The sequence below is a fragment of the Vulpes lagopus genome, chromosome 23, assembly GCF_018345385.1.
Source record: "Vulpes lagopus strain Blue_001 chromosome 23, ASM1834538v1, whole genome shotgun sequence".
NCBI lineage: Eukaryota > Metazoa > Chordata > Mammalia > Carnivora > Canidae > Vulpes > Vulpes lagopus.
The window spans coordinates 30,557,570-30,572,336 of NC_054846.1; the positions used below are offsets into that span (position 1 = coordinate 30,557,570).

The 14,767-nt window shown below is 40.7% G+C and overlaps 1 protein-coding gene across 1 annotated transcript in view; it reads left to right on the forward strand.

The window, feature by feature from the left end:
• The window catches only part of UBE2N (ubiquitin conjugating enzyme E2 N), a 36,181-nt gene continuing 21,414 nt past the window's right edge, over window positions 1–14,767 (forward strand). The window contains exon 1 of the mRNA XM_041738664.1: window positions 1–171. Coding sequence (XP_041594598.1) covers window positions 142–171 — 30 coding nt within the window. The 5' untranslated portion in view covers window positions 1–141. The remainder of the gene's footprint in view (window positions 172–14,767) is intronic.

The window sequence follows — 14,767 nt, forward strand, 5'->3', positions numbered from 1 at the left end:
TTTCCCGAGGGGCCTCGGCGGCGGCGGCGGCGGCGGCGGGCGCGGCAACGTCCCCCGGAAGTGGAGCCCCGGACTTCCACTCGTGCGTGAGGCGAGCGGAGCCAGGGTCGAGAGCTGAGGCCGAACTCGGGATCTGACAAGATGGCCGGGCTGCCCCGCAGGATTATCAAGGTAACCGCCCAGGCCGACTCCCGGCTCTGCGCTCGGCCGCTCGGCGGCCCCGGGCGGCGCGGCTCCCCGCGTCCTCGGGCCCGCGGCCCGCGCTGGGAGGCCCGAGGCCAGCGCGGAGAGGGTCTGGCCGCGGCGGCGAGGGAAGCCAGGCGCTGGGGAGGGGGCTCCGGAGAGACTTCCGGCCGCGGCGGGGCAGCCGGGCGGCGGGGCCCGGGGGCTGCCCGGTGGCCGCGCCGCGGGCGGGGGAGGCCTGGCCAGCACCCTGGCGGAGGGTGGGGCCGCGGGGTTGCGGGGCCGTGGGCGCGGGCCGGCGCGGGCCTCCGCGGCCTCTCGGACCACCCGGGAGGAGGCCGCGGGCGCGCGCGAATCCCGGCGGGACCCTGACTCTGGGCGGGAGTTGCGGCCCCACGCAGCCGCTCGGCCCTGGAGCCTTCTGGCGGGCGGGGCGGGAGCGCGGGGGTGCGGAAGCCCAGGGTTCAGAATGAATGAACCAGGGGAGGGGAGTGCGGCCGGGCGGGGCCCTGTGCCCCGGGAGGCGGCTCCGGGAGGGCCGCGCGTCCTGCCGCCGGAGCCACATGTTCGCTGCAGGCAGCGGGGGTCCGCGGACCAGGGGCTCGGCGCCCTGCTGCCCTCGCTTTCGTGATCGCTTCTCTTTTAAATATGTTTCCGCTCGTTCTCTCCGTGAAGTGATGTTACTCTGGTTGGCAAACTCTTTTGAGAGCTGTTTCTCCTCAGAGGAAATAGTTTAACACGACATTGGGGGCGGGGGGAGGGGCAGCGCAGGTCTGGGGGACTTGGTGAAATCCTTTGCCTCTCGATTTTACGCGCATTCAACGGTTCTTCGGCTCCTTGTGAAGGCTGTACTTTTAACAAATACGTGTAGAACTATAGGAAATTCGACGTACTGCTGTTTTAAATTCTTTGCGTAATATCAGGTCCTCAGATGTGCGATATTTCTTTCAATACACAGAGACAAAACGTTGAAATTTCTTGTTACTTTTAGTGAAGATTTTAGTTGAACCTTTGTGTTAATATGCGAGTTAAAGTGACTGAATTGCAGCATTTCCTTGATGTAACCTGGTGAACTTATATTTAATCTGGCTTGTTGTAAAGTTTGGTGGTGGTGGTGGTGGTGGTGGGGGAATTGCATCCTAAGCCCAAGATCGTTTAACGGGTGATGTATTGTGTAGTGTGCTTCGTACAGTTGCACTCAAATGTATCTGAAATGAGGGGATGTCTCTGACCTAGAGTTGCTTGCTTTGGAGAAATAAGACTTTTTATAAGGTAGAAATTCTTAGAAATTAGAGAAGCAGCATAGATTGTCATTGTGTGCTGCAGTCTAATGTGAAGTGTAATAGTGCAGTTTGTTGTATTATGGATTTGTCTCAGATTCTGTCCAAGGCGGTTTAATTGCTGTGTGTGTTGGATGGGCCTTACAATGTGGTTTTCTTCACATGGCCCCAATCATGTTTATGGAGGCCCCAGTTGAAAATGAGGGATGGAGGATCTAGCTGCACACCAGATGTCTTCAAATTTTTGTTTCCTGTGTTTAGGTTATCGACCACATAATACAAATTGATATTCGTAATAATTCTCCAAAATACATAGTTATCTAAAGACAACATTTTTTTCCAGATTTGATTCTGCACGTATTCTGTATTAATATTAAAGCCTTGGATGGAAAAATAAATTTTGTGAAACCTTGTTTAATAAGGTTACAGAAATGATTTTTGGCAGTGAATTGAAGTGCCCATCATTCATTTGGCACACAATTTAGCTTACACTAGGCATTTTCATTTTAATATTTTAACCAAGACGGTGATAATTGACCATAATATGGTCTTAATTTTACAGCATCTTGTTGATAGCACCTCTTTAATAAAAGGTGACTTCATTTGGGTTTTATCTTGGAAAAGTTAGGTGGTTTTACTTTAATGCCTTTGGTAGTTTAGCTTAAAAAGAACTGTATTTCCGGGATCCCTGGGTGGCGCAGTGGTTTGGCGCCTGCCTTTGGCCTAGGGCGTGATCCTGGAGACCCGGGATCGAATCCCACATCAGGCTCCCGGTGCATGGAGCCTGCTTCTCCCTCTGCCTATGTCTCTGCCTCTCTCTCTCTCTGTGACTATCATAAATAAATAAAAATTAAAAAAAAAAAAAAGAACTGTATTTCCAATCTCTAGGAGAGATTACAAGACTATAATGTGTTTTCTAGTGCTCTTCTTGTATTGTGTGTGTGTTTTCCCATAATCAATGAAAATAAAATTTTTTAAAGATTTATTTATTTGAGAAAATGTATGCCACTCGAGCAGGGGGAGGGGCAGAGGGAGAGAATCTCAAGCAATCTCCTTTCTGATCCTGGAGTCCCAGGCTGGGCTCCATCACACACCCATGAGATCACGACCTGAGGGTAAATAAACCAAGAGTTGGACGCTCAGCTGACTGAATAACCTAGGCACTTGAAAAATTTTTTTTTAAGTTTTTGAAATTTTTTGTCTAATAGGAAATACATGGAGCATAGCATCTGAAAGGTACTGACATGTACATAGAGAAAGTTAAGATTTTTTTTTTTTAAGATTTATTTATTTATTTATGATAGACATAGAGGGGGGGGGGCAGAGACACAGGAGGAGGGAGAGGCAGGCTCCATGCCAGGAGCCCGATGTGGGACTCGATCCCGGGACTCCAGGATCGCGCCCTGGGCCAAAGGCAGGCACTAAACCGCTGAGCCACCCAGGGATCCCGAAAGTTAAGAATTTTTAAAAAGTTTGCCTCTTTTTTGTCAGTCACAGTACGGGTTCCATGTGGAATGTGGTGGTGGTACAGGGTAGATAGTTGTACTTTTCTGAATTGTAGGAGCACACCATCATCCTTCATTGGACAACTATTAATAGGATGCTTTTTACCTCCAAGTAGTCATTATTTACACCTGCAAAATTCTTTTTTTTTTTTTTTTAAGTTAGCTTTACACCCGATATGGGGCTTGAATCCACAACCTGACATCAAGAGTCACATACTCCAACTGAGCCAGCCGGGTGCCCCTCCATTTACAAAATTCTTAAACCGTATGATAACTTCTGGATCTTGATCTTGTGAAGTAGACTGCCTATTATAGTCTAGAAACGTATTCAAATGACTTTCTTAGAGGCTTAAAACTGGCAGGGGACGGAACCGGATCTTGACCCAGTGTTACTTCCCCCTGCCTCTCTATATTATTATGAAATGACATTTGTAAATATGCTTTGATAACTAAATATACAAATGTAAGATTTTTTTTGAATTACTATTCACCTATTTACTGTCCCACTCAGATTCCCATACATAATCTACTAGCAAATTCTCTAAGGCATCACTTTTTTTAAAGATTTTTATTTATTCATTTTTTTAAAAAAATTACTTATTCATGAGAGACACAGAGAGAGGCAGAGACACAGGCAGAGGGAGAAGCAGACTTCCGTGCAGGGAGCCTGATGGGACGTGGTCTCCATGATCATGCCCTGGGACGAAGGCCAATCATGCCCTGGGAGGAAGGCCGTGCTAAACTGCTGAGCCCCCCGGGTGCCCCCAGGGCATCACTTTTAAAATAAGTCCTTAATCAGCTACATTTACCCATCTCTGAAACCACTGTTCAGTTCATCATTTGTTGCCTAGCCTACTGTTAGCTTCATAAGCAGCAGCTAGTGCTACTTTTTAAAATACGGATGGGTGTGTCACTCCCCTTGGAGCTCTACAAAGGTTCTCCATCACACATAGAATAAGGCCTTCTTTTCATCTGCTTATCACTAAGGTCATTTGCATGACTCTTCTTGAGTCACTACCGCAGCCACACTCTTGGTTTGTTCTACCCTGAACAATAAGAAGCTAAGTTTGTTCCAGTCACAGGGCTTTCCCTCTGTTTACTACATTGCTTGTTTTGGTATATGTTCAGTTCTTGGCTCACATCACCCTTAAAAAAGTCTATCTTAACTATCCCAAAACAGTTTTCCTCTCCTCCACCCATATAATTCCTCTTTATTCCCACATTTCCTCTTCTCCTTAGAGCACTTACCACTTGAAGTTCTATTATTTACTGTTATCTCTGCTCCTACTAAAGCTTCATGAAGGCAGAGATTCTTAGATGACTTGGGCATTGCTCTAATACCTAGAGGATGTAGTAGGCACTGAAATACTGATTAAATGAATGAATGTGCTTCAGTCTCTGGAAGAAAGTTTTAGGAGAGATATTTTATTTTTATTATTATTTATTTATTCATGAGAGACAGAGAGAGAGAGGCAGGGGCAGAGGCAGAGGGAGAAGCAGACTCCATGCAGGAAGCCTGATGGTGGGACTCGATCCCTGGACCATGGGATCACGCCCTGAACCAAAGGCAGACGCTTAATTGCTGAGCCACCTAGGTGTCCCTAGGAGAGTTATTTTATATCATAATTTGTTATTGCTTAGTAGATTCCATCTAAACCAGTGTCTGAGCTGAATTAATCTCTGATTTGTTAAAAATTCCAATTTTTTATTTTGTCTAATAGGAAATACATGGAGCACAGCATTTGAAAGGTTCTGACATGTACATAGAGAAAGTTAAGACTCTCTCATCTGTCCTTCATCATTCCAGTTCCCTGCCCAGATGCCATTTTTTTTTTAATTGTATTTTCTTCCAGAAAGACCAGAGAGACTTATTAGTATGTATATATTTGGCCTGTTCCCCTCCTCCTGGTACACATACGGTAATCTCTCTCTCCCAACCAATATATCTTTGAGGTGACTCCTTTTTTAAAGGGATTCTTTGTGGAACCATGTGGTTAGACCATATTTTAACCAATTGCCTATTGCTGACTTTCAGATTGTCTCCAAAATTTCCTATACAAACAATGCTGTGATGAATAGTCCTATAGTTAGTGGTATTTTGAAAACGTGTGAATTATACTGAATCTTGGCAGTTCTGTGATTTACTAGAATTTTTAGAATTTGCTTTTTTCCTCTCTTTTGGGCCAGAGCTCTTTAAGTCTCTAAAAGTGACTGAGCAATTAAAGCTTAAAATCATATAGGTTAAAAAATAACTAAAATAAGAGGTCCTCCCTAATATGTTTATTATAAAGAGTTAGCGTTATTTTGGGAGCAGATAAATGAGATCTGTAGTTGTGGCCTTAGTCAATAATTTATTTCAGATTTACAGTTTACATGTTACATTAACTGAGTGATGTTCTTTTGTCTTCTCAAAAATTTTTTTTTAAGGTTTTATTTATTCATGAGAGAGACACAGAGAGAGAGAGGCAGAGACACAGACAGAGGAAGAAGCAGGCTCCATGCTGGGAGCCCAACGTGGGACTCGATCTCGGGTCTCCAGAATCAGGCCATGGGCCGAAGGCGGCGCCAAACCGCTGAGCCACTTGGGCTGCCCGGAGTTGACATATTTGATTAAAACCTGGCAAACCAACCTGCTGATACTAGATTTTCACCAGTCTTTCCTAGAATTTACCCTTCTCTTTGGTGAGGTTTATTTCAGATTCTTAAAAGCTCTATATGGTCTGACTCTGAATTGAGACTTGATTCCTACATACTCTTTTATTTTAATAGTTTTGATTTTTAAAAATACAGATATCACTTTTGTCTTATCACTATTTAAAAGCCATTCATTTGATTGAAGGTAGTACATAAGGTAGTTTTTAGTAAGAAAATGATTCAGATAACTGGCCCTATTTTTAAGCCTTGAAAGTCTGACTGGTAATTTTTTTTCCCATTTAAAAAGGCATGAAAGTCTTAAATGATTAGGATAGACTTGTTATATGTAATTAAAACATACTAAGGAAACTGATAAACCCTTATAGTAAAAACTTGACCAGAAATAGTATGGTTCTTGGTTTTTTTGGTTGTCCCAATTTAAGAATTTTCTGGGGTACCCAAGTGGCTCAGTTAGTTAAGCATCCAAGTCTTGGTTTGGCTCAGGTCGTGATCCCAGGGTTCTGGGGTTGAGCTCTGCTTCCAGCTCCACACTCAGTGGGAGCCAGCTTGAGATTCTGCCCCTCTGCACACACACACCCCTCCCTGCCCCCCCGCGGTCTCTCTATCAAATAAGTAAATCAGTCTTTAAAAGAATTTTCTGACCATTCTAGGATAATAAACTGCATTTTTTTACATATGACTTCTGGGATTCAGGTTCTTGACAAGCTTGTTTGTTGAATGCTCTTGGTCTCCATGGATTCTAAGTTGAGAATCCCTAGACTGCTTTTGGTAGTGATTAGATTTTCAGGCTATAAGGATACTGTTTAATTTACTGCCTAATGTTTTGATTATGAAATGTGGGCATAATTGAAAGTAAATTAAAAATAGCAGTTGAATGTTAACTTTTTAAGCTTCTTTTTGTTAAGTACTTTCATTGGTACTGGTTGATCAAGTATCACAATAGAAATTGGGTTTTGGGGATCCCTGGGTGGCTCAGCAGTTTGGCGCCTGCCTTTGGCCCAGGGCGTGATCCTGGAGTCCCGGGATCGGGTCCCGCGTCGGGCTCCTAGCATGGAGCCTGCTTCTCCCTCTGCCTGTGTCTCTGCCTCTCTCTCTCTCTCTCTCTCTCTCTCTCTCTGTGTCTATCATAAATAAATAAATAAATCTTTAAAAAAAAAAAAAGAAATTGAGTTTTGTCAATTTACCAAACATTTCCTATCTACCATCCTAATTAATTATGGCATCAGAAATACTATGCATTTGCTTTGCAGAAGTTCTAAGTTTTTTCATACTGTGACCACTTACAGCCATAGTGTTTTACACATTAGAGAATGCCCATCTTTTTCTTTTTCTGATGAGTCTGTAGGCCAAAGTAGTTGGATGACTAGGATTCTGCTACAAGTCGGTAACTTTGCTTTTTCCCCTAAACTCTATAGGATGGTTTGTGTGTAAATGATTTTGAGAAGAAAATAAGTTGTGCTACAGAGTCAGGTAGTATGGATTGTGAACATACATTTAAATCTGTTACTGTGAGTTATAGATATCTATGCACTACAGAAATAAATACCAGAAACAAGGGAATGAGGGTAGCATCTTCTAGGGGCTCTGGGCATTGCAAGTATAGTAATCAGTTTGATGTAGGTGCCTAATTATTATATAATTTTACTTTATAAAAACAAAATAGATCTGAAAGGCATAATATATGTAATAATTTTAAATCAGGAAATACTCCTTTTTTTGTATGAAATATGTTGGACTGGTATTTAATCATTCAGTTGAAATTTTCTTTGCAAGTATATATGAAAGACATCAGCATTGATATATAAAGAGATGAAATAATAGGGCATCAGTTAACTTCACCTGAAATCTTAGCAACTTATAAAAATGCCTCGTAAGTGGGATGTTTTTGTTTTTGAAATGTTAGTTATCTTTAATTTGTAGATTAGATAATATGTAGGATCACCATAGTTTGAGAACTGGCCCTAGCATCTCTGGTGGCAAAAACCACTATTGTGTGATTGGAAGAGCTGGATGAGTGGTAAAGAGCCCGCAGTGAATAAACAGAAAGACTTCTTTATTATCCATTCTTTCAAGAGCTATATCACACTTTTTGGGGTATTGTATATTTTTAAAATTCTGGTTGTAGCCATTCTAAAATCCCCTAAGGATACTTAGAAATCAAAATTTTTATTATTCTGACTTGGTCTGTAACTCAGATGTTTCTGAATGATTAGGATGCAGTTATAATTTAAAGTGCTTGTATTTTATTTACTTATTGATAAGTAATCTTTATGCCCAGTGTGGGTCTCGAACTCATGAACCTGAGATCAAAAGTCAGGTGCTCTACCAGACGGGTGCCCCCAAAGTGCTTTTAGACCTTGGTTTCAGAATCTGATATTGACATATTTTGCTTTTTGGCTAATCTGTTCAGATTTTCAAACTCCTTTGGTTTTCATTATGCCTCGATCAGTAATTTGGTCTGTTTTGGGCAAATCTGTTTTTATTTTCAAAGTCTTTACAGTCTAGTGATACAGTCTAGTGATGGCATTGTTATCAGGAAAATACTAGAAAGAGGCATAACAGATGTTGTCTTTGTGTCTTGAGACTATGGGTGCCATTATTTCTTTACAACTTTAGATTTTAAAACAATTTATGCTAAGGAAAATGTTATTCCCATAAGGTCTCTGTGTTCTTATGACCCTTAAGGACAATTGGGATTACCATCCCTCTCTCCTCTTACTATAGAGCAGGGACAAAAGTGACTTTACTAGTAAGAGCCCAACGCCAAATTTCATTCTACTATGAAATTGCGATTTCCCTGCCTTTTTATTATCCTTTCTTTTTTAAAATCTATTTTTAAGACATGTTTCAATTCAGTTAAGTGGACATTTATTTGATGCATAATATGTATTTAGGACTAAGCCAGGTGAACAAGAAAGACATATCCATATGTAATGGAAAATTCAATCATGAAACAAGAAATTAAAGTGAGCTATATTATGAGAGAAGATACACATGAGAGATTTACTGTGTTCTGAGGATGAAGGAAGGTAAGGATGAGGGAATGATTTTTTTTTTTTTTTTTGAGGGAATGATTTTAAAGTTGAAGGAGGGAAAATGAGTTTTGGGTGGATAGAATAGCAGATAGGAAAGCTGGAAGGAGAAAAGGAGAGACAAAGAGTGCACAAAAGTAAAGCATATTTCAGGAATCCAGTATGTGTGTGATGGGTGGTGTCTTACATGATTATTAAGGTCCCATCAAGAAGTATTACTAAGTTTGGAGAGTTGGAATCAAAAACTGTTGGGCAAAGAAAGCATTGTTGAATTTTGAGTTGTTAAATTCAGACTTAGTGTATTAATCATTCACCAGTGCGGTGTGACAACTGTTCCTGAAGTGAGATGCGTCATACAGTTTTTATTACGTAAGGAAGACATCTCTTATTGAGCATTTACTAGGTGCTAGGCAGTGTTCTAAGCATGTTACATACATTAATTTATTTAATTCTAACAGCAGTCCTATGCTCTGCATATTAGTATTAGCCCTGCATTACAGATACGGAAACCTGCACAGAGGGTTAAGTGGTTGGTGGAGCTGTGAGATGAGTGAACCTAGGAGTTCATGTGGGATGGAATGTGCCAGAGCTTATAGATAGATAATAACTGTCAGCGTTTGTAATTTTATGTTTTATCATTTGGGCAAATTGACGTGGAAAGACATGTTCATTGCAGAATCTAAGTGCTTAGCTTTCTTGATTTCCATCAGAAGTCTTCTTATTGTAGTTTAATTAGAGACTTTTGTACAAGTGAGTCTCCATCCATTTAGTAATAGTTTCATTTAAGATGGAATGACTTTGATCTGGAATAGTATATTCCTTTTTTTAAAAGATTTTGTTTATTTATTCATGAGAGACACAGGGAGGCAGAGACATAGGCAGAGGGAGAAGCAGGTTTCCTGCAGGGAGCCCGGTGTGGGACTTGATCCCAGGGTCCTGGGGATCACGCCCTGAGCGGGAGCCAGAATCTCAACTGCTGAGCCATCCAGGTGTCCCTGGAGTGGTATATTCCTCTCTGGCCCTACTGGATCCTTTGATTTGGGGAAGTTTGGCGTTCAGGTGAGAAGAAACTAAGGAGCAGCTATTCCTTTCTTTCCTGCTGTTTCTTACCAGCAGAATATGTTTGAGGTATTGCTGCAACAGAGTATAATCTCTCTAATGTTAATTTTAAACAAAGATTTTTAAGCCTAAAAATAGATTAAAATTATCTTACAGTCATTTATAAATTAAATTGGATTTTGTGTTTTAAACCCAGGGACGGTGTTTGTACATGACTTAATTTCCTCCCTCCCATTTGGAGAGGATAAGTGCTGTTTCAATGAGTCCCTACAAACCTGCACATACTATCATTCTTACTTTGGCTTTTTAGAGAAGTCATTTTTCACAGTTGGAGGCACTGATTTGCAGCTATAAAGCTTAGAGTTTCTTACCCTTAGCTATAAAAGAGCTATTCCCATTAAGTAACATTTTTTCAAATAAAGTACTCTGTGCACCCTGTCTTTATTGATGCCCTTCAGGAAAGGGTTAAACTGAATGTGCTGCAATCTCCATTCAGGTTCCTGCCACTGATGTAGTTAGAGATCAGTGAATACTTGGCCAAATCTTGACTATTTCCTAGCAGAATCTTCTCCCAGTTTAATTGGGACTGGTGTATTGGGTGGTAGGAATTAGCATTTTCTGTGAACACTTGTTTATAATCTGAGTGCTTTTTTTTTTTTTTAAGATTTTACTTATTTATTCATGAGAGACACAGAGAGGCAGAGACACAGGCAGAGGGAGAAGCAGGCTCCCTGCAGGGAGCCCGATGTGGGACTGGATCCCAGGACTCTGGGATCTAGCCCTGCCCCAAAGGCAGAGGCTCAACCACTGAGCCACCTAGGTGTCCCTATAATCTGAGTGCTTAGTTCATGTTATATGTCAGAATTATCTGGGGTATTCATATAAATTTGACATACAACAGCCCAGATTTTTTAAAATTATATTTTAAGATCTCCAGATGATTTTTTAAAAAAATTTTATTTATTCATAGAGAGAGATAGAGAGAATGGCAGAGGCACAGGCAGAGGGAGAAGCAGGCTCCATACAAGGAGCTTGACGCGGGACTCGATCCTGGGTCTCCAGGATCACGCCCTGAGCTGAAGGCAGCGCTAAACTGCTGAGCCACCCAGGCTGCCTCCAGATGATTTTTATGTGCATCTTGCAGAAACAGTGGCCTTGTATGCTCAGCTTCAATGCAAAGATGGTTAGAATGTGGGAGATACAAGTAAAATCACATAGCCGTAACCTTCTCATATGTAGAAAGCAAAGGTGTCAATGGGAATACCAACACATGACAGTCCAGGGTGGGGAAACCATCAAGATTGTTTTAAGGTAGATTTTTAGAGGGATGACTCTTGAGCTGAATTTTGAAGGCTAAGTAGAAAAGTGAGGTGGGGGGTAGAATATCATTCCAGGTTAGACACATCAAACTCCAGGAAGAGATATTTGAGCAGTGCTATAGCTGTAACATGAGTCAGCACTTCTTTGCTTGGACCACAGACACTTTAAATGCAGTCTTAATTTGAAAAACTTTTCTTCTTCAGAAGTGTAGTTTATGAATGTGTCTTCATTATAAAAATTCAATAAATATACCAAGTGTGTTATACACTATAATCAAGTAATATGGATGATTTTTTCCCTTCATTTTCTTTTTTTTTTAAGATTTTATTTATTTATGAGACAGAGAGAGAAGCAGAGACACAGGCAGAGAAGGCAGCAGGCTCCATGCAGGGAGCCTGATGTGGGACTCCATCTAGGGACCCCAGGATCACACCCTGACCCAAAGGCAGTTGCTCAACTGATGAGCCACCCATGTGTCCCCCCTTCGTTTTCTTTGCTATTTCTGTCTTTAATTCATAGATAAAATAGCTAAAATCTTAACTGAATATGAAGGAAAACATAAGTCCTTCATTTATTTTTTTGAAATATAACTCCTACACCACAAAATTCATCCATTTAACAAGTACAATTCAGTGGTTTTGATTATTCATAAAGTTGTATAACCATTACTACTAATTTCAGAACTTTTATCACCCCGAAAAGAAACCCTATGCCCATTAGCACTGCTGTACCCCCCAAGTTCCTCAACCCCTGAGAACTTAACTTTCTGTCTCTCTGGTTTTGTCTATTTTGGACTTTTCATGTAAATGGAATCATAATACAGGGCTTTTTGTATCTGGCTTCTTTCAATTAGCATGTCTTCCAAGGTTCACGTTATAGCATGTATTAATACTTTATTCCCTTTTAAAGTTTTTAGCTGAAGTTTTCTGAGTAAATAACTTTTAAGAAATGACAATGGTGAATGAAACAAGCTGTAGTTTATTAGATAATCAGTTGTCCAAAACTAGTCACGTTTGAAACCTGCATTGCTTTAGAACATTTAAGAAATATTCTTAAACCTTGTGAGCCATTATTTTTTTAAAAATTAGTCTGTGGTAGTAAATCTTTATCTTTGAAGATTAGACTTCATTGCTGAACACTGAGAAAATTAAGCAAATGCTGGTGAATAATGGTTTAAGGATCTGCACTAACTTTTATTCTTCTCTCAAGGACTAAGAAACTTTGTGACTTTGGCCAAATCATTTACTTTCCCTGGGCCTCAATTATTTCAAATTTCCATGTTAAAAATATTTTTTTAAAGAGTTTATTTATTTGAGGGAGAGAGCACAGGCAGGGGGAGCAGCAGGCAGAGGGAGAAGCAAGTTCCCTGCCAAGCAGGGAGCCCAGTGTAGGGCTTGATCCCAGGACTATGGCATCAAGACCCAAGCGAAAACAGGTGCTTAACTGACTGAGCCATCCAGGTGCCCCTCTAATTCCTATTTTAAAACTTAATTATATGATTCCTTTGGGCAAAATTTAAAACAGTGAGGAAAAGCCATGATTGATATAATCCCAGAACTGACTTTCTCTTTTGGCTTTTAAACTGGCCCTTAGGCAACAACCCCCCCCGCCCCCCCCCCCCCCCCCCGCGCCGACCCCCTCAAAAGCATAAACGCTGAGTAGTTAGCAGTATTCTGAAATAAATGTATAGTTTTCCATTATAACTAATATGCAGACCTGTATCCTATCAGCTTTGATAGTTTTAAAGATATTACATGTTTATGTGCACCTTGGACCTTTTCATTACGTATTCTGGAGATTTATTTACTTACCTGGCTTCAGTCCACATTGATCAGTGCTTTCCAAAATCTAGTGTTGAGTTTCAGATCTCCAAATGCCTACTTTTTATCTCCACTTAGATATCTTGCAGATATTTAAAAAAAATTTTTTTTACAATGGGATGTATTCATTTTGCCATCTCCTCTCATGTGTGTCAGCACTTTTAGTATTTCTTCTTATTATATCAACATTAACCCAGTTGCCTGAGACTTACTCCTCCTCTTCCCTCCTCTTGCTTCTCTTCCACATTCAGTTTGCTAGTAAGTTGCTCCCCCCCATTGATTCCACTTGTCTTTGTATGTGAGCCCTTACTCATCCTCTCCTGATTGTCTTTGCAGTAATCTCAGAACTCATCTCTCTGTCTTCACTTTTTGCCCACCCATCTCCTCTCTCTGTTTTCCACGCCATCACAATTATTAAACATTGATGTGATCACATGGCTTTCCATTGTATATAGGGTAAAGTTCAAACTTTTTTTTTTAAAGATTTTATTTATTTATTCATTCATGAGAGACACAGAGGCAGAGACATAGGCAGAGGGAGGAGAAGCAGGCTGCCCTGCAAGAGCCTGATGTGGGACTCTATCCCAGAACTCTGGGATCACATCCTGAGCCGATGGCAGACGCTTGACCGCTGAGCCACCCAGGCGTCCCTAAAGTTCAAACTTTTTAACTTGGCTTTTAAGCTGGCCTTTTTATCTTATTTCATTGGCATCTTCCTGTCTCCCCTTGTTCATATTACTTCTGATAGGGATACTGTTTACTAGCCAAAATGGTGTATTTTCCAACTTCTGATTTATGCCATGTTTGCAGGGAAGCATCCCTCATCAAATGTGACTGCCCAGTATTCTGTATTGGTTGGGTTTGTTTCCTTTACTCTCCTGGGAAAATCTTGAGAGTTAATCTTGTTTTATGTTCTTAATAACAAGTAGGTTGTGGGGCAGCCTGAGTGGCTCAGCGGTTTGGCGCCACCTTTGGCTCAGGGCGTGATCCTAGAGACCCAGGATCGAGTCCTGCGTCCGACTCCCTGCATGGGGCCTGCTTCTCCTTCTGCCTGTGTCTCTGATGAATAATAATAATAATAAAAAAACCAAGTAGGTTGTGGCTTAAAATTAAAAATACTGTATTGTTATCTTTACAGGTTCCGTGAAAAGAAAATCAGGGATAAAATTTAGGTCATTTGCTTTATTTTCTGGGATCTTGTTAAGGCACTCTGGGAAACAAATGTTGGTTCTATTGTTGAATCATTAATTATAGTGAAAAAGAAGCTTAAATTTTTTTTTGGCAAATACAAACATATTTAGGGTGTACAACATGATATTTTGATGTGTATGCCTTTTGAAATGATTACCACAAACTTGTGTTACTTCCCATTGTTCTTTTTTGTTGCAATGCATTATTAACTATCACATGTGATACATTAGGTCTACAGCACTTATTTATCTTATAACTGAAAGATTTTACTTTTTGATGAGTATCGTCCCTTTACCTCCACCTTTCAACCCCTATGGTAACCACTATTTTTTGTTTGTTTTTAAGGATTCCACACATAAGTGAGATCATCATGCATATTTGTCTGTGTTTGGCTTACTTAGCAAAATTTCCTTGTCGCAAATGGCAGGATTTCCTTATTTTTTAAAGCTGATTTCCTTATTTTTTAATTTGCTCTTTGTAAAACCACTGGAAAAAAAATATTTGGCACTGCCTGGGTCAAAGTTTTGAGCACCATATATACTTTTTAAAAAGTCTATAGACCCTTGCTCTGATGGTTCACATACATAAATACTAGCTTTTATATTTTCTACTGCTTCATTGATAATGGATTAGCTGTGACAGGGCTGTAAAACAAAGGTGTTGGAGAATTCCATTGCTGCCCCCCATCATGGTAGGGATTACTTTAAGCAGATTTTCCTGTA